We start from the raw sequence: 21,047 nt of genomic DNA, 5'->3' as shown, positions 1-21,047 counted from the left end.
AAAGAAGCCAATATGAAAAGGCTATATACTGTGTGATTACAACTATATGACATTCTGGAAAAGGCAAAACTACACAGACAGTAAAAACATTACTGCTTTCCAGAGGTTGGTGGAGGTAGGGATGAATAGACAGAGCACAGAGGAATTTTAGGGAAGTGAACATACTCTGCATGGTACCATAATGATAGATATATGTCATTATATATTTGCCCAAACTCCTAGAATGTACCACACCAAGAGTGAACCCTAAGCTAAACAATGGACTTTGGGTAATTATATGTGTCAGTGTAGGTTCATCAATTGCAACAAATGTACCATTCTGATGGGGAATGTTAATAATGGGAGAGGCTATGCATATGTGTGTGGGGGGGAGCTATATGGGAAATCTCTGTACCTTCTGTTCAGTTTTGCTGTGAACCTACAACTGCTGTAAAAAAATAAAATCACTAAAAAAACCCACATACATTAAAAACTCCAGAGGCAAAACTTGACATAGTATTTTTCCATATTTATTTAGCCTTCTTTTATATAAGTAAGAACAATTTGAAACAGGTCACTAATAATTTTACAATTCTGCAATTACAAACAAGTAAAATCATAACATGCATAAATAATGCTCTAGATAGTACTTTAAACATTTTAAAAACAAGTTATGAATTAGTTTTGTGCTGAGCTAATGTTATGGATAGCTACTAAGTTATCAAATATTTTACTGAAAAGGCTCAGTGAATTTTAACTGTAGTAACCTTATTAATCTTTACAAGTAAAAGACAAATGCTGCTAAGAATATGAGGATCAATGGTTTTCCAAGAAAGAAGGAAAACAACTATGAGAGGGTATAAACATATATAAATTAAATCAGTTGGCTAATCATATTTTTGAAGAGTCCATAAGGCATTTGATAATTCCTTAAATACCTTACATGTTATCATCATACTGTCAATTATACCATTGCAAACTCACATAGTACAACATGTTGTACATGCAGAAAATTCCTTTTCTGAAAGTGGTCATATTTAATTTCTGCAAACTTGGAACTGCTTATCCGTGTAGGTGCTCAGAGAGCTACTTAACAAAGCTGTCCTGGAAACCCTGGAAATCTAATTTTGAGAGCCTTTAACCCCTAATTCCACTTTCAGTGAATAAAATGGAATGTGAACATTCATTTCAATTATAAAATAAATAATAACAGAAGCAGAACTCAAGAAAAGTACATGTGGGACTCTTGGCCTAACTGAACTCCCACTGTCTACCTGCCTAACACTGAGTCTTGAATATTCAGTTCTACTGACAACCTGCTCTCAAAATTGTATTCCTTTCCACAGCCTCTTCTGAGAACTTTATAGCACTTAACACACTACACTACAATCACTGGTTTTGTCTTCAGATTAGCATTTGAAGACAGACTGTCCTCTCTCACTTCTCTATTTCCTGATCCTGGCAGTGTCTGGTAAATGCTAAATGCTCAACAAATGTTTGCTAAATGAATAAATGAATATTTATTTCAGATGCTGTAACTAAATAGGCCAGATGTTGTAACTAAACATTATAATAATTATTTCATTACATAAAACTACGTTTAGTATCATGCCAAAAATAAGAAAGAAAACTAATCATCACAGCCTGTTTCTAACATCAAAACTTTAATCCTTGTGTTCATTTATATTCATGCACATGGTATTATTATATGCTGGCACAATGTAGGATAAGCTTTCAGTACCTAGTCTTCATTCACATTCACTATTGTTAGTGTAGATCAGCACAATTTCTAAAGATATAGGTCTCATGAAATGATAGATCAATAATGCTAACTCTGTGCTATTAAAATAAATTTTCTCACCTAAGCTTATCTATTACTACTTTCTAATCAGGATTTCTTCACGATAAAAGCTAAGCATAACCACTTTTGAATGCTACTTTTCCTTTGGTACAATAAACAAACCATAAAACAACAGTTTCTGTCCAGTTTTAATAACATTATTATAACCACTTTGTATTCCTTCCCCATTTATGCTCTTATAGGTAAAATTCCATTACAGCGACTTCTCTCGGATAACCAAGTTGATTGTTGTTGTAAATTCATCATTAGAAATTATTTTATGTATATTATATAGCTTTCAATTTATTACAAAAACATTAGGCTTTCAGAAGTGAAAACCAGCACCCGAAATCTGAGTAAAACGGAATACATATACAATTCTTTCCAGCAACAAGAACAGAGCTCACTATGTAGTATGGTACTATTTGTTTTTAAATTTCGTGTGTAAAATTACAGAACTGTCAAGAAATGGTTACTTTTCCCCCCTTTGTAATAATAAAGGCTCCAACAAAGTCGACAAAGTACTTTCTGTATCAGTTTATTCTTCATAAATAAATCATGATTATAATTGACTACTGGAAAAATGAAAACATTTGAACTTTTAAAAAAGAAAATAGAGCCCTCCCTGATTAACAGAACTTGTTTTAATGGGATATTATCTACAGTATCTTATACCTTAGACATGTAACCATTAAAACAAAGAAGTTAGTGACAAAGTATCCACGTAACTGTATCACAGATCTCAAGAAACATTCAAAAAAGATTTAAGGCTACCCAGTAATAGCCTCTCATAAAACCCAACAAACCTTACAATGGTAATTAGACTTCAAAGGGACCAAAATATTCGTTTATGTTGAGCCAAGATTAGGAAAATCTTCCACTGTTGACATTTTCATGTTCTTAGTTTTTCAATCAAACAATCAGCCTGTAATTTTGAAAACATAACATATTTTTAAATTCTAATTATTACAGCCTACATGAAATAATTCCACTGGCATCCCTATTATAATAAGTCACAGCAGAAGAGGTGGATATGACATATTCTGTTCCTAAAAATATCTTTAAAATTTTCTCAATATAATAGTTTTATAAACTATAGTAAAAGGATTCAATATTGTATGTAAGTAGGCAGATTTTTATCCACATTGCATAGTTGTTAAAAAGCTTCAATAAGAAAGGGAAAATAAATATAATACTGACATTTTAAAAAGTAAACTAGATGTGCAAGAATCTTAAATGCATAATACTGAGTAAAAGAAGCCAATTTGAAAAGGCTACATACTGTATTTTTCCAGCCATAAGACATTCTACAAAAGGCTTAAAACTGTGGAGACATTAAAAAGATCAGTGGCTACACAGAGGATTTTTTAAGGCAGTGAAACTATTCTGCATTATACTATAATGGGGGATACATGTCATTACACTTTTGTCCAAACCCATAAAATATACACTACCAAGAATGAACCCTAATGTAAATCACGAACTGTGGGTGATACTGATGTATCACTGTAATTTCATGGGTTATAACAAATGTATCACTGTGGTATATAGGATGTCTATAGTATGGGGGGCAGAGGTTATATCGGAACTCACTGTACTTTCCATTCAATCTTGCTGTGAGCCTAAAACCACTCTAAAAAAAAAGTAAACCAAAGTCTTCTGATTATTGTTTCAAATACTTTTCTCAAACATCTTATATATCTGAAACATCATATAAGAGATTTTGAAATAAACCTTAATATCTTTCTCTTAATTTTCTTCAAAGTCTCATAATACATACTGACAGATTTAAGAAGAGTTCAGATTCACAGGATGAACCATTAACAGATCCTATAACTTACAATGTTCATTCATTTTTTTCTAACTAAAGAGTCATGTAAGGAAGTATAGTTAAAAACCCTACAAGAATATATTTTAATGAGTTTCTTATTATAAAAGCATGGATAGTGCAGAAAATCAAAAATACAAATAAGGAAAAACATTCCTTTTTTAATCACACTGATTTTTTTTTTAATTTTTTTTTAATGTTTTTTTTTATTTATTTTTGAGACAGAGACAGAGCATGAACGGGGGGAGGGCCAGAGAGAGAGGGAGGCACAGAATCGGAAGCAGGCTCCAGGCTCTGAGCCATCAGCACAGAGCCCGACGCGGAGCACGAACCCACGGACCATGAGATCGTGACCTGAGCCGAAGTCGGCCGCTTAACCGACTGAGCCACCCAGGCGCCCCCACACTGATTTTTTTAAAGAGACCACACCAACTGCCCTGTCAAACATCCACTTTTTAAAGTTTGAACACATACACACACACATACACACACACACACATATGTATCTTAAATTATGTTTAAATTAATCATCTGGACAAGTTAATTAGAGGGATAAGTTTGAAATATGAAGTTTCTAGAAATCATGCTTTTTAATTTCTTCTGTACCATGGCTATAATAATAATATGCATTAACTAACAGTAATTATTTAATTTGTAATTCAGTGATAATTTGTATATGGCAACTACAGGTCACCTTAACATCATGGACACAATAGCAACTGGTATATTACTTAGTCAAGTGGCCTTGGAAGGACAGTCACTTATCAACTAAGGCTTGACTGTCCAGCAACAGGCCTATAATCAGCTGAATTCTATTCTACTTTTGCACTAGCAAAACAGAATTTTTTTAGGCTCAAAGCTTCCACCTCAGATCTGACAGGTGATGCTACTACTGCAGTCCTTTTCTAAACTAGAAAATTACAAAAATTCATTTCTATAATAATATTGATGATAACAAAGGCAGCAGGTAATATTTACTAGCACTATTTGCAAGGTAGTTTTAAGTGCTTTACATACAAATTATTTTATCAATCCACTCATCAACTCTACAGGTAGGCAGTATTCCTTATCGGTAGGTAACAGATAAAGAACTTGGGCCTTAAAAAGTTTACGTGACTTGCACATAGTACCTCAAATAACTAATGGAGCCACAATTTCAATCCAGATTGGACCCTGGATTCTAAACTATTAATGCCATGGTTCTTTTATATCATACCCACTGCCTGCAATGGAGAGACTTAGCCATAGCTTCTCTTCCTACAGATACGATAACCTGGAAAATCCCTCAAATTAAAAATATTATTTTGCATACATTCGAGCACTATGTTAAAAGAGATGATCAGGTCTATGAGAGCTGTAAGTGCCTAGTGTTGCCAAGAAAAGAAGGTCTACAACAAAAAGGGCAAATATTTTAAATACTTTTGTATGCAGCTACTACAATAGTAACACTTACTGTGATAAACCAATAGGAATTCACTTTATAAACCAATTTTGATAAGAAGCCAAGTTGATCGACAGGTGCCAGAACATGAAGGTGCAAGTGGGAAATGGAACAAAAAGGCGGCATATGGAAACCCATTCTAAAACAGAAAGGTAAGAGATACTTGGCAAATCAGTTCTACAATAGTTTAAAACTATTTTTTTTACAATAAAACACATAAACATTAAGGACGTCCCAAACAGGTTACCACTCAAGTATCTTTTACTGCCTTCTTTCTATACTTAAAAGTATTCACAATTCCTCCTCTTTTCGTGAAGTTCATAGTAACAAACTCTTCATCAAGGAAGGGCTTAAAGGCATACTATGCCTCAGTAAAACCTTGATGAATTCTAATTTGGCATTATGTTTTATCACCTTGGTCCTTAACATTTTAACCTTTAATTTTCCTAAGATATGGCTCTGCAATGAATCTTTAAAAAAAAAAAAAATTACAGGACACTCAAGTAGAAGGGTTCCTTTATTCCAGGACATAGCCAGTAGATGCTGTGCTTTCTCCTTTAATAGTGATTTCCTTACCAACCAATATTTCAGTAATGAGATTAATTATACCATTATTTTAAAAATTTTATCATCACTCAAGTTTCTTAATAATGAAGATAACCTAATTATTCACAATTTATCTGCTTTATAAAACAGTCATAAGAGAATTCCTTGGACTACTAACAAATTTCTACTAAGAAATGTGATTCTACCTCTTAAAAGTAAGTTCACAGTTTTGTAAGTCCACTTAGCAATTCTGAGTGGAGCAAGGCATACCTGTAAGAATAATCCAAGCCTAGGAATATTTGCCTACTCAAATATTTATGAGTCTCCATTAAAAAACAAACAAACAAACAAACAAACAAACAAAAAACTCCAGTGAGTGGAGTGTAGGAGGAAGGCATGGGAGAAGGGCTATGCTACAGCAACAGTATAGCTGACAATGTGGAGTCAGATACACAAGACAGATTGAAAAGCTTCCACCACTACTGAGAAAAGGAGACTGGGTCTTCCCTCCATGAAACAGGAGCTCACATAATATAGAATCAACTAATCTAAAAGGTAGAAGCGACTCAAGGGTTCATTCAACCCTTTCATTTCAAAGATGGGGAAGCCAAAATCCAGAAAGTGGGAGACTTCCCAAGGTCCCCAAGTAAGGAAGTGGTAAAGACAGGCTTGAGACTCAGGGCTCTTGACTCTCACGGTGCCGTTCATTCTTCTAGTACACACTCCTGTGACTGGAAAGGCAATGTGCTGCTTTTGGCCAAAGGGTCTCAAATACTATCTGTTCCCTGTCATTATCACTCTTGAATAGTGCTTAACAGATTTCAGAGCGTTTTCTCACACACCATCTTATTTGAGCCCATAGGTAGGCAGAGCAGGTGTTATCTTGGAGAGGTTAAATGTCTTCAGGTAGCACAACCAGCACAAGCACAGTACTCGGCAAGTAGCACAGATAACATCAGAATTCAGATCTCTTTCACTTCCAGTTCTGATGTTAGACGTGATCTCTGCTACACCTGCCTTGCTACTCCTTTGGTCACACTAGGCAAAGTCACAAGTCTTTTAAAAAGGAAAAAACCCACTATTTAGATTAATTAAAATAATTGCCAAGTTGAATATTTTTATTACATGCTTTTTGCTCAAACTTTGGCGAATGCCAGAGTTCAGTTCAGCAGAGAAAAAACTCAAGTAGTTTCACATGACAAGTATAATAATACATTTTTAAATCATATAAAATATTTTCTAAAGAAATTCAATTTACACACAATTTTATAGAAAAACACATCTTGAACAAAGAAAGGTAGACTCAACTATTTTACCTATGCACTGCTTAAATATACTTGTCTGTCTAAACTATGAGTGGCAATCATTAGAAAATCTTGAGACATGACAGGAAGAAGACTTATTTATTAAATTTACACTACCACTGAACAATGAATGCTTCACTCTCAGGAAAACTGCATTTAAACCAGGCTCTCTGCCGCCTCTGCTCTCATTTCCCACGAAGAAACAATATTTCAGAAAAAACAATTGCATATATTGGTTTCTATCTGCAAGTACACATACCTCGCATTTTTGAAGTCAGTGAAATTATTCCTTTCAAGAATGCTTTTTCCAACAGTTACCATGTTCTCAACTATAAAACAGAAAAGAAACAACATTACACAGCAGGAGACATTACTAAGTTGTAATTAATATTAATTTTTAGGGTCCCAGTCAAAAGTTGTATCAAATGGGTAAACATTTAAACCACCTGTTTAATAGTTTTAAGTTACTGAGAAGTTTGCCCATCAGCACTGAAATGAAGGTTCAACCTATCACAAAGCATCATGTATAGGTTGACTTTGAACAGCTGTTAAGGGGTACTATCAAGTGACTACTTAGGACATCTGATCCTACTGAAGTCTAATTCAAATCATAAGGAGACCAAGTAATAAAAAAATACTTGAATTAAGAAAAGACAGATGGGAAAACTTTGAATTTGTCTTTCAGTCAAAATTAGAGATATGATAGCACTTTGTGTCAGGCCACCTTTGACTAGCTAAATGTTTGTATAATTGTTTTGGCTTCCAAACTCTCTCTGCCTTACTGTCTTTATTATCTTGGTCCTTTATGGCCTTTGGATGGAAATATGCTTCCCATGAGAAAAAATTTGGTAACCTGCAATGTCCAAAGCACAATGCCAAGCTTTAGACCTCTTTTATTTCTGAATGGTGCAGTCAAGTATTTAGAAGAGGAAGAAATGAGAATCTACAGAAGATGGTTATCATAAAGAGGATTATAAAATTATTGCTAATTTTTCTTCTCTAAGTCAGGCTTGAGCCAGAAGGACGACAGTAACATATCATCCAAAAAAGCTCATTACTTCAAGCAAGATTGTATCTTGTTTTCTTTTAAAATATTCCCAAGATCCTAGACATGGGGGTAAAGAATGTTTTTTTTTTTTCTTTTAATTGCTTTAAAGCAATGCTTTTAACAGTACCATATTATAAAGTGTGTAGATGTAATATATATGACAACAATAACACAAAGTGTTGCAGTTACATTTTTCATGAATTGCTACAATGTGAAGTCTAAGTAGACTGTGATAATTACACAATTATATTATTATATTAATTATATATTAATTATATATTATATACATAATTATATGTATTATATATATTATATATAATTATATATTATATTAATTACACAATTATATTTTAATTTCTCTAGAGCAATAATTTTTTTTTAATATGAAGAGGAATACATGAAAAGGAAAGAGATAAATTACAGTGGAATTATAAAATATATATATATATCTGATCAACCACAAGAAGGAAGGAAAGAAACAGAGCAATAACAAAAAATGGGGCATAAAGCACCTGGGTGGCTCTGTTGGTTAAGGGTTCAACTCTTGATTTTGACTCAGGTCATGATCTCATAGTCATGGGATCCAGCCCCGTGGCAGGCTCCATGCTGAGTGTGGAGCCTGCTTGGAATTCTCTCTCTCTCTCTCTCTCTCTCTCTCTGCCCCTCCCCAGCTCATGCTCTCTCTCTTTCAAAATAAATACACTTTTTAAAAAATGGGACAAACAGAAAACAAATGGCAAGACAGTAGACCTAAACTGAACTGTATCAAGTTACATTAAACATTTATGAACTAAACAATTAAAAGTCAGATTTTCACATTAAATTTAAAATATAATTATAAATAAGCAAGACCCAAGTCTATTGCTATCTTCAAGTCTTTAAATATTAATATCCAATTGGTTGAAAGTATAGAAAAAGATACCCAATGTGAACAATAAGAAAGTTAAAGTAGTTGGGGCGCCTGGGTGGCGCAGTCGGTTAAGCGTCCGACTTCAGCCAGGTCACGATCTCGCGGTCCTTGAGTTCGAGCCCCGCGTCAGGCTCTGGGCTGATGGCTCAGAGCCTGGAGCCTGTTTCCGATTCTGTGTCTCCCTCTCTCTCTCTGCCCCTCCCCCGTTCATGCTCTGTCTCTCTCTGTCCCAAAAATAAATAAACGTTGAAAAAAAAAATTAAAAAAAAAAAAAAAGAAAGTTAAAGTAGCTAAATTAATATCATACAAAATAGACTCAAGAAGTATTCCCAGAGATCAAGAGGGACATTTTACAATGATAAAAAAGGCTCAATTCATTGAGAAGGCATGACAATCATAATTATGTGTTCACTTAAAATCAAACTCAAAATACATGGAGTAAAACCTATTGTCTCCTTTACATTTCACTGTTACGTCTTCTGTCTTTCTTTATACTTGGTTTTGACTGATTCACCTTTCTAGCATCCTAAGGCAGAAACTTAGGTTATTGGTTTTAAACCTCATTTTTCTAACATAAACACAGACAGCTATAAATTTCCCTGTAGGCATTGTTTTGGCAAATTCCACAAATCTTGATATGTTGGATTTTTGTTACCAATCAATTCAATATTGTTTTCTTTGACCTATTTATTTAGAACTTATTTAAAAGTATGTTAATTTAAAAATACTTAGTGCTATTCTAGATTTTATTATTTTTCTACTTTAATTCCATTGCATCTGAGAACAGATGTTATAAGATTTCAATCATTTGAAATGTATTTAGACTTAGTTTACTGCCCAGAATATGGCCTACCTTGGTGAACATGTGGTCTCAACAAATTGTGTATTCTATAGTTAAGTGGAGTTCTATAAATATCAGTTATAATCACAGTGCTTGTGACAGTGTTATTGAACTCTTCCATATGCTTATTATTTTCCCAACTTTATAAACTGTATAAAAATATTAATTGCAAGATCTTTTTTTTTTTTAAGTTTATTTACTTTGAGCCAGAGAGAGAGCAAGCTGGGGAGAGCCAGAGAGAGGGGGAGGGACCTAATCCCAAGCAGGCTCCACACTGCCAGCATGGAGCTCGATCTCACAAACCACAAGATGAAATCCAGAGTGGGATGCTTAACAGACTGAGCAACCTAGCACCCTGAAAGAACTTTTAAACTTTTATTATGAAACTATTAAAATATAAACAAAATCAGACAGAACAGTGTAATGAAACCTCAAACACCTACCATGCTGCTTCAAAATTGGTAACATTTTATTTGCAACAATTATAACAACTTTCAATAAAATAGAAGAAATATTAGAAAAAGAAAACCAAGCATAAACATATTTTTCGCTCCTTAAAAACAGTATAAAAAGGAAATACTTAAGGCATGGTAGCTGTTGCTTGATATTAAATATTGCATATATATTGGCTTTTACCTGCTGGGATGAGTATGGAATGTACTCATTGAACTTAAGATGACTAAGGCATTTGGCAATATGGAGAATAAACAATTTAAAAACGGGTAATTCAGTAGTCTAAACACTAATGAAGTACACATCAAAGTTTTCCCTCAAAGATATTTCTTATTCACCTTCAAAAAAAATCTGGCCCAGGGGCTCCTGGTGACTCAGTCAGTTGAGCATCTGACTTAGGCTTAAGTCATGATCTTGTAGTTCATGAGTTCAAGCCTCACATCAGGCTCTGTGCTGACAGCTCAGAGCCTGGAGCCTGCTTCAGATTCTGTATCTCTCTTTCTCTCTCTGCTGCCCCTCCCCTGCTTTCTCTCTCTCTCTCTCTCTCTCTCTCTCTCTCTCTCTTTCTCAAAAATAAATAAACATTTAAAAAAAATTAAAAAACAAACAAAAAAAACACCAAAATAATCTGGCCCAATTTATCTATTTTATCGGCTACTTAATTTACTGACCAAACTAATCCCAGACCCTATTGGCAAAGGCTATCAAAACATATATGAAGTGAACTTAGAAATGTCTTAGTAAATGATAACTGGTAACTCACAGAAATCATGAGTAGGAAAATACAGGATAATCCTATAAGGACAAGATTCAAAATCTTCTTTTCAGAAGTGAAAAATTCATTGCTAAACCTCATAACTAAATTTTGGTGTCAGTTCATCTACACCAGAAGCTTACAAGGGAGGTACCAATATGGTCTCACTCCCAGGCAATATGAGCTTCTAGGCCATATCACAACTTATTTGCTTGTTATTTTTTAAATAGCATCTTCCATTTCCAGAGTCGAGAAAAGCCATCACTTAAAAAAACATAAAGAGGCATTATCTTTTAGAGATCTTAAAGATTAAATAATATGATGTCTGGAATTTCAAATCCAGTGGGAGAAGGTTAACAGATGAAAAAGATTGGCCACGAGTTAATAAATGTTGAGCTTGGGTGATGAATATATGGAGACTACATTATGTTCTTTATTTTTGTATATATTTGAAAATTTTCACAGTGGAAATTTCGAAGAGTCATAATGCTCCTTTTTCATAATACCTGCCAGACTTGTTCTCTTTTAACTGTCACGGCCATCACTGATGCCAACTGAAAACGATATAACTAAGAAGAACACTACTGTCCTCTTACCCAGTTCTATGTGATCTTTCTTTAGCTCTCTGCAGTTTCCAATATGCTTCTTTGGCACCACAAGATAATGATGAGGTGCTGCTGGTTTGATATCTTTGAAGCAAACTAGGTCTTCATTCTGAAGGAGAAAACATATCGTTTGTTAGTGGATTTTTTTTTTTTAAGAACTTCCTAATGCTGTTCTGGCATGTCTTGAATACCATAAATCTCAGTCTGATAGGGAAATAGTACTTACGTTACAACTAAGCCCACCTGGGCAATTTTGTGAATATGCATTTAGTCCACAAAGACAAGCCTTACTGCCCTTCATGACATGCTCATTTATTCCAGAAAATGAGAAGATTTATATAAAGCTAATTTCAGGAAAAAAATTATCAATGAAGTTAATTAAAACTTCATTACCAACAATGATAGAGTTTTATTTTCATTAGATATTTCTCCATCTCTACCTACCTAAGGGTCTTTCACTCTTAATATGTACTTCTAAAGTTTGACTACAGAAACATAGCGAGATTGATAAATTCTTTTTCACTTGTACAATTTTTTTACAAAATAGATATTCCTCAATTATAACAAGAAAATCATCTAGCATCTACAGAGATTACCTTTTTAAACATTTTTCCATAAACTGTATATAAATACATTTTTATTATATTTGCAACATTAAAAAGCCTTTGAAATACTAAAACTCCAGTATATTGTACTAAGTGTCCAATCCATTATATCGGAAGGTAAATTAGCGCAATAACTGTGGAAAATAGCATGGAGTTTCCTCAAAACATTAAAAACAGAAATATCATATGGTCCACCAGTTCCACTACTGTGTATTTACCAAAAGAAAATGAAAACACTAATTCAAAAACATATATGCACCTCTGTGTTTAGTAGAGCATTATTTACAATGGCTAAGATGCAGGCAACCCAGGAATCCATCAACAGATGAATGAATAAAGAAGATGATGTATACACACAATACATTCAGACATAAAAAAAGGACATTTTTGACAACATGGATGCACCCAGAGGGCGTTCTTATGCTAAGAACAAATTGGTGGTTGCTAGAAGAAAGGGGGTGGGGGGGCAAAATAGGTGAAGGAAATTAAGAGGTACAAAGTTCCAGTTATAAAATAAGTTATGGAGATGAAAAGTACAGCATAAGGAATATACTCAATAATATAATAATGTTATATGGTGACTACACTTACCATGGTGAGCACTGGGTAATGTATAGAATTATTGAATTATTATTTTGTACAGCTGAAATTGTCATTGTGTGTCAACTACATTTCAGTAATTTTTTTAAGTCAAAATTAAAATCACTATAAATCAGTATATCAACAAGTTTCCCTCAGAAAAATTCCCAGAATACACTGTTGCTCATTAGTTCTCTGTTTCAAGATCAAAAATTCAATTTAATGAGGGCCTCATATCCTTACCAGTAATCTTGGTTTCAATGAGAACAATGGTGAAAGTCCATTGTACATATTATACCATTAACTTCCTTATCAGGAGCCATACTGCTCATCACCTAAGGTTCAGGGGACTGACAAGTCAACTTTTGATAAGACCACACTTCAGAAAATGAGACTTTTTTGTCTACTTTAGTCCTCAGGAGCGCCATGATTGAAATGGAAGGCAGCAAAAACAGGGTATTATGTGTCCCTTTCCTATCTCAAAATTTCCATAAAATGCCCACAACATAATTTTATTAAAACAGTGTTTGGGGTGCCTGGGTGGCTGAGTTGGTTAAGCGTCTGACTCTTGATTTTGGCTCAGGTCATGACCTCACAGTTCATGAGTTCGAGCCCTGTGTTGGGCTCTGCACTGATAGCATGGAACCTGCTTGGGGTTCTCTGTCTCCCTCTCTCTCTGACACACCCCTGCTCACAATCTCTCTCTCTTTCAAAAATAAACATTTAAATAATAATACTAATAATGTTTAATTATTGACTTTGTTGCTGTCCTCACTTAACGTACCTTCAACCCAGATTTGCAAAAATGAATAGGCACAATAACATGAAAATCTTGAATATTATCCAGCTTTTAAGAGTAACTTGTCTATGTATCCCTTTGAATTAGCATTTTTGTATTCTTTGGATAAATACCTAGTAGTACAATTGCAGGATCACAGGGTAGTTCCTTCTCTTTTTAACTTTTTGAGGAAACTCCATACTGCTTTTCAGAGTGGCTGCGCCAGTTTACATTCCCACCAACAGTGCAAGAGTACCCCAATGTCTATAGCAGCATTATCTACAATAGCCAAATTACAGAAACAGCCCAACGGTCCACTGACTGATAAATGGATAAAGAAGACGTAGGGCGTGTGTGTGTGTATGATATATATATTATATATATAATGGACTATTACTCAGCCAAATCTTGCCATTTGCAATGATGTGGATAGAGCTAGAAAGTATTATGCTAAGCAAAATAAGTCAGAGAAAGACAAATACCATATCCTTTCACTCATATGTGGAATTTAAAAAACAAAACAAATGAGTAAAGGGGTAAAAGGAAGGGAGAGGCAAACCAAGGAACATACTAACTATAGAGATCAAACCGATGGTTACCAGAGAGGAGGTGGATGAGAGGATGGGTTAAATAGGTGATGGAGATTAAGGAGGGCACTTGCTGTGATGAGCACCAGGTGATGTATGGAAGTGCTGAATCACTATATTGCATACCTGAAATTAATATTACACTGTATGCTAACTAACTGGAATTTAAATAAAATCTTTTTATTTTTTTTAAAGAGTAACTTGTTGGGGCACATGGGTGACTCAGTTGGTTAAGTGTCCAACTTCAGCTCAGGTCATGATCTCACAGCTTGTGAGTTTCGAGCCCTGCATCAGGCTCTGTACTAACAGCTCAGAGCCTGGAGCCTGCTTTGGATTCTGTGTCTCCCTCTCTCTCTGCCCCTCCCCTGCTCATGCTCTGTCTCTCCTGTCTCAAAACTAAATAAAAATTAAAAAAAAAATGTTTTTAAGTGCAATTTGTCCATAAGATGAGGATGGGGAGGAGGGGGAAATGGTTACTTTTAAGATCCTGTAGTAAACTTAGCCTATGCAATCAATGATTGAATTAGATTTCCATCAAGCTTTCTAAAATATTGAAATTGGCCCTCTGATGTTACCCTCTCTCCCACTGCTACCTACTGAACCAGCCATTATTTAGACTTTTTTTTTTTTTTTTTTTTTTTTGAGAGAGACAGCACAAGCAGGGGAGGGACAGAGACAGAGGGAGAGAGAGAGAATCCCAAGCAGGCTCTGCCCTGTCACTGCAGAGCCCGATGAGGGGCCCAAACTCACAAACCATGAGATCATGACCTGAGCTAATAAAATCAAGAGTCAGGCGCTTAACCAGCTGAGCCACCCAGGTGCTCCTTTTACACTCTTCATTTTAAGAAAAACTTTCTCCCATTACAAAGATACAATGACAAAAACGTATGAAATGATGCATGTACAAAGCTATCCTTTACAGCATGATTTGTGATAGAGAAAAAAAGAAAGAAAGAAAGAAAGAAAGAAAGAAAGAAAGAAAGAAAGAAAGAAACAAGGAAAGAAAGAAACAAGGAAAGAAAGAAAGAAAGAAAGAAAGAAAGAAAGCAAGCAAGCAAGCAAGCAAGCAAGCAAAAGAAAAAAAGAAGAAAATAACCCAAGGGTCCATAATTCAACTAGGAGACTGATTGAATAAATTATAGTAAATACATACAATAAAGTAATATATAGCTATAAAATGGAATGAGGATCTTTATATACTTATGAAATGATTGCTGAAAAATATTTTTTTTTGAGAGAGAGAGAGAGAGAGAGAGAGAGAGAGAGAGAGAGAGAGACAGCATGCATGCGCAGGGTAGGGACAAAAGGAGAGAGAGAATCTTAAGCAGGCTCCGCACTCAGTATGCAGCCCAACGCAGGGCTCAATCCCATGACCCTGGCATTGTGACCTGAGCAGAAATCATGAATCAGAAGCTCAACCGACTAAGCCACCAGGAGTCCCTGAAATATACTTCTAAGTTAAAAAAATAAATAAATAAAGCAAGAAGCAGGAGAATTGTTAGGCCATCTCTCATGTAAGAAAGACGAATACAAAATTAAACATACACATACATATTCTCACAATGGAAGAAGGATCAACCAAAAATATGTTTTTTAGTTTCTTGTGAAGGAAGAGCAACAGGGTAAAGATGACAAGAGAATGGATGCTACATTTTTCCGAATGTATTTTTCTTTACAATTTTGACTTTAAAACATGAATATTTAACATACTTTTTGGACTTAAATAGAAAAAAAAAAAGGTAATCCCTAAAAACTGAAAACAGAAACAAATAATCCTGTTTGCCATGTTGATAACACAACTACACAAAGAAAAGATATTTCAAGTAACTCTAAAACAGAATTTTGATTCTCCATTACTGACAACCACTCAGTGAGAAGTTTTCCTTTATGCTTTCATTTTTTTTTAAAGTTTTTTTTTATTTTTGACAGGGAGAGAGAGACAGAACATGAGTGGGAGAGGGGCAGAGAGAGGGAGACACAGAATCGGAAGCAGGCTCCAGGCTCTGAGCTGTCAACACAGAGCCCGATGCGGGGCTCGAACTCACGGACCGCAAGATCATGACCTGAGCCAAAGTCGGATGCTCAACCGACTGAACCATCCACGCGCCCCTTCCTTTATGCTTTCAACGCAGATCACAGTGAGCTTGTCAAGTATAGGACATGCCATGTTTATCCTTGAACTTCAAGTGAATAACACATAGTAAGCCTGAAAAACTGTTTAATAAATAAATGTGAATAAATGACAGAAGCTTAAATACAAAGATAAAGCTATCAATGCTCCCTCCTCTAATCCTCGGAAGAAAGAAAGAAGAAAAAAGAAAAGAGAAGAGAAGAGAAGAGAAGAGAAGAGAAGAGAAGAGAAGAGAAGAGAAAAAAAAAGAAAAGAAAAGAAAAGAAAAGAAAAGAAAAGAAAAGAAAAGAAAAGAAAAGAAAAGAAAATGGTGTGGGGGCACTTGAGTGGCTCAGGTGGTTGAGTGTCTGACTTTAGCTCAGATCGTGATCTGGCGGTTCTTGAAACTGATCCTCACATCGGGCTTGCTGCTGTCAGTGCAGAGCCCACTTTGGATCTTCTGTCCACTCTCTCTCTACCCCTACCCTGCTTGCTGTCTCTCAAAAATAAATAAACATTTAAAAAAAAAATTTTAGGGGCGCCTGGGTGGCGCAGTCGGTTAAGCGTCCGACTTCAGCCAGGTCCCGATCTCACGGTCCGTGAGTTCGAGCCCCGCGTCAGGCTCTGGGCTGATGGCTCGGAGCCTGGAGCCTGTTTCCGATTCTGTGTCTCCCTCTCTCTCTGCCCCTCCCCCGTTCATGCTCTGTCTCTCTCTGTCCCAAAAATAAATAAATGTTGAAAAAAAAATTTTTAATGATGTCATTATAATTTTTACATACTTTTCCAATAAGAGATGGACTTTCCATGATCTTTCAGTCTGTCCTTGCAAAACACCTTAAGTTGGAATTTTGGCCACTGTTTGATTTTAACAGTGTTTCTCAGCCTTTTCGCATTATCATCCCCCTAAGGAAACTTTATAGATTTTTTTTTTTCTAATTGCTCCCCTCCTCTGATATTTTAGAACCACAGCCATTCGGACATCCATTTATATCCTATATGCTATGCCTGTATTTCATATATATAAATAATAAGCTTTTTGCCCCTGCCCCAGGCAAAAACATCAATTTTTAACACTTTTGAGAATGCACAGATTAGACAAACAGCTAGTCTCTCTTGACCTCATTATACCACTGAATCTAAGCAATGTAGGCTAAGCATCCACTTACATACAACAGATAAACTGCGGTGAACAGGGTAGGTAGGTACTCAACCTCCACTGCAAATACTTCTGTGTCTTTAGTACTTCAGAAATTTTAAAAAGCCAAAATCCCCAGATGGAACTCAGCTCTTGCCAATTAGATGTACTTCAGACCTAGGTGCTTTGACGAGCTAACCTGAAGCAAAGCCATCTTTCTGTTGCTTCGGCTAGTTTCAGCCGGCGAATTGGTCAGCTGTAGGACTACCCAGTTTCCTTTTTCTTCCTTTCCCCTCCCATTCCAATGTCTAGTCAACAGTTTCCTGGGAGTCAAGAGACACACAGGAGACACCCCTTGTTTTGTCGCCATGGCCTACCGGTGTGGAGCTAGCAGGTGCAGTAGAGCTCTGCCGCTGTGTTGTTGCTCAAAGAAGAGTAGAAATACGTAGGTGCTACTGGCCTTCGTTGTCCAGAGGTCAGAAATGCAAAACATCCTGCAAGAGGCGGAACAGCCGTGCACAACGAAGCAGAATCCAGCCCAAACTGCCAACAGTGCTCTCACTGGAGACACCGCTCAACAGTGGCAGTCACACTGCTTCCTCACCTCTGGGTCACACCTCAAGAGACCTCTTCCTGAAGTCTCAGCTCCAATGGCAGTCACCTTCCTGAGTGTGGCACAGGAAATGGCTCCTCAGGGCTCCAGTTCTGCAAATGCTGTTCTGGATGTCATTCTTGAAGGCTTTTCTAGATCTTGTTCCTTCAGCTCTTGCGACGACTTTTTTAGCAACTAATTCCCTATATTAAATCCATTTCTGCTTTAAGTAACTAGTTTTTATTTCTGCAACTGACCCCTAATATCTAAAGCAAATTAAGAAGAAATAACATTTGAAGGAACATTTCAGTACCCTGCCATCTGAGGTTTGATTTAAGAAGGGGGAGGACATCAAAGTTAAACTAGTATTTCCTCAGTGTGGTCTCAAGCAAGGTGAAAATAAACATCTAGCCTTGTGTTTCTCAACCATTTCTTCACTGTCACCCCTCAAAAGACATTCTTAAGACTTTTTTTCCTGATTCCACTGTCATGATAGTTTAATACCGCAGATTACGCTTTTTCTGTTTGTGTCCACTATGTTTATCTTTGCCTCATACAAAAAGAGTAAGATACCGCACCCCAAAACCAACTTTTATCCCCTCAGAAGTGATATCTCCCCCACTGAGAATGTGTGGTCTAGTATTTATTTAGTCTCTTCAGTATACAACAAGAAAACACTATATGGATGCTTATGGAGTGAGGAACCTTCTCTAGCTTTTGCCAGAAAGGTTTCCCAGACTGACCCACACATTATGCTAGTACCTCCAATGATTCCAAATCAATGTTCTCCTCTGTACTTAATTATAAATCTACTCTACTTTATATAAACCCAATAGTTTCTAAATATTTATTTCTAAAAATAAACATATATGAATTAATATAGGAATATAATGGGTATAATACAAAATACATAGGCTAAAGATTAGGTTCTCTTTTTAAAAACATAAATCTTTAACACTTAATGAGCTCTGATATATCAAATCATTCTAGATTCAATTGTAAAAAGATCTGCACCTTTTTGAGGCACTATTGTACAAGCATGTGCATCTTGCTTATGTTCTGTATTGCATGGACTAATGTCTATATTCATCGTGTGCCCCCTAGATAAGGTATAAAAGTAAAAAGTGTTTATTTGTCTAATTTCCTCTATAAAAATTCCCCAGGCTTTTCACATAATTTTCTCTGAAAATGTTCTTCACAAAGAAAAAACCCTGACCTTTGGCCAAGAAAAACAACAACAACAAAACCTGTGATACAAGTTTGGGCCATCCCACTCCCCCCCCCCCTCAACTATTTGTAGACAAACTTTTTACACTACTAGTATCTATTATCTCCTAGTTTTCCTCAACATCGGTGCTGGAGTGTGCAAAATTTAAAAGCAGTCTCTGGGAATCTACGAAATACTGAATTCTGTGAAGTTAAGAACCTGACTTTACCTCTTGCTAGCCTAATTTTAAATTTAGTAAAATAAGGAGTGAATGAAGGAGGAGAGCTTGGTGGTCCCTGCAGACTCTATGGATCAGCTCAAGAGGCCTACTTGGCAGACAACTGACTACTGGGCCTTCCCCCCAGTCAGCTGCTGCCTGTCTTCACTCCTTCCCCCATTCAGCACAGATGTCAAGGTCCATCACTTCAGCCCTCTGTCCAGCCATAATTTCTTACGTTTGTTCCACTGCCCTTCCGTAACACCCACAGAGCCAGACCCAACCCTGGGTTGACACAACTGACCACCTTGTCTAAAACTAGATTGGGGCTGTGGCTGGCGGGATCAAACCGAACCAAACCCACAGCTCAGCAAAATACTGCAAGCGGCAGAACCACCTCACCAAGCACAGAGCACTGTCATCAGTTGTCTCCTCCGTATTCATCCCACCCTTTAGATTACAAGAGCTGAACACTGACTATCCTTTATCCTATTCGCCAGTGAATCTCCGACACTAGGTGCTTAGAACAGATTCCAGTTCACTTTTAACGAACGCTTTAATGATTACTAAAAAGATACCAGAATCTCTGGAGCTGATCCTCTCCAAAGGCTGCTTCTTTAAAGGCAAGTAGAACTGGTAGAAGAAAACGTGTAGCAGGTGTCTGTGTGCAAGCATCTGAGCAAAATCTTAGTGCTCTGAAAATCTGCATACATTCCAAATGTCGACACCTGTAGGAACTGTACTCTGCAGTGGAAATCTGCGCCGGCTAAGAAATAGTTCGACCTCTGCCCCGCTCCCAGCCGCCCCCAGCCTAATTCCAGTCTCACAAAGAAGCTTTCCCCAATTACCATTGTCTCTTTTCCACCAGGTTGCTCCTCAGTAGCAGTAGCAGACTGCGCAGAATTTAAAAGCAGTGTCTAGAAAGGCAGGCGGTGGGGACACGGCGGAGGAATCCCTCAATTAAAAACAGATCACAAATGCTATTTTCTGCCAAATACCTGGTATCAGCAGACAGAAGCCGAAGTGTTCGGCTTTATCACTACAATGTCCTCCCTTCGGCACAGCAAGAATACTGCTGGAGACAGTCCCCACTCCGAAAGAAGCAAGTCCGTCATTAACACCACGACACCCAGCCTCCCCAATCCCGGTCCACACCTGCGAGGCCTCCCTCCTTCCCGGGAGCCTGACACGACCGCACCACGGTCCGCCACGCGAGGCCTCGGACCCGGGGCTCCCGCACCCACGCCCCGTCCGCTTCGCAGCCCACCTCACAGTCCAGGAGCTCGGTGCCCGGTTCCTGCCGCCCCGCGATCCGGCAGAACACGCACTTGCTACTGTAGTCCTCGGGCTTCGACGATCTTGAGACAACTTCGGCGGTCTTCGATGAAGACACCTTAGGTTCCGCAGTCGCCGCTGCCTCAGAGCAAGGCTCGGACCCCACGCTGTCGCACCTCTGATCCTCCGCCATCGCACCTGCTCCGGGTGGCCAAGAGCTATGACGGCTCGGGCACCACTGGCCCTGCGCAGAGTCCGCCTCCTGCACCTCCTCAGTTTTACCTGGAGGCGTCGCCCTTCGCCTGGCGCAGAGAAAGGCAAGGAGTTGGGCGCACGCGCTGATCCAGGATGACGATAGACAAAGGGCGACGCAGGGATGGTCCTCAAAGCCAGGAAACACGAGGGGGCGTGCG

At 37.2% G+C, this 21,047-nt stretch overlaps 1 protein-coding gene across 1 annotated transcript; it reads right to left on the bottom strand.

Annotated features, from left to right (window-relative positions):
- Positions 1-487: 487 nt before the first annotated feature.
- On the bottom strand, positions 488-20,993 carry HINT3 (histidine triad nucleotide binding protein 3). The gene is made up of 5 exons (XM_043592264.1): positions 20,627-20,993; positions 11,541-11,658; positions 7,198-7,267; positions 5,101-5,227; positions 488-2,744 (listed from the first exon to the last, which is right to left on the bottom strand). Exons 1-5 carry the CDS (start codon positions 20,825-20,827, stop codon positions 2,712-2,714), a joined length of 549 nt encoding a protein of 182 aa, XP_043448199.1. The 5' UTR covers positions 20,828-20,993; the 3' UTR covers positions 488-2,711.
- Positions 20,994-21,047: the final 54 nt, after the last annotated feature.

The sequence above is a fragment of the Prionailurus bengalensis genome, chromosome B2 (genome assembly GCF_016509475.1).
Source record: "Prionailurus bengalensis isolate Pbe53 chromosome B2, Fcat_Pben_1.1_paternal_pri, whole genome shotgun sequence".
Taxonomy (NCBI): domain Eukaryota; kingdom Metazoa; phylum Chordata; class Mammalia; order Carnivora; family Felidae; genus Prionailurus; species Prionailurus bengalensis.
Note: the sequence above shows the minus strand (reverse complement) of the source record. Positions and strands in the feature narration are given on the sequence as shown.

What these genes read in the sequence shown, in the direction of transcription:
- HINT3 (XM_043592264.1), bottom strand. Translation starts at nt 20,827, where the DNA reads ATGGCGGAGGATCAGAGGTGCGACAGCGTGGGGTCCGAGCCTTGCTCT. An exon ending in GAAAGATCACATAGAACTGG is followed by an intron (nt 7,268 to 11,540) that starts GTAAGAGGACAG and finishes TCTGTTTTATAG; the next exon opens with TTGAGAACATGGTAACTGTT. An exon ending in ACTGACTTCAAAAATGCGAG is followed by an intron (nt 5,228 to 7,197) that starts GTATGTGTACTT and finishes TTTCTGTTTTAG; the next exon opens with AATGGGTTTCCATATGCCGC.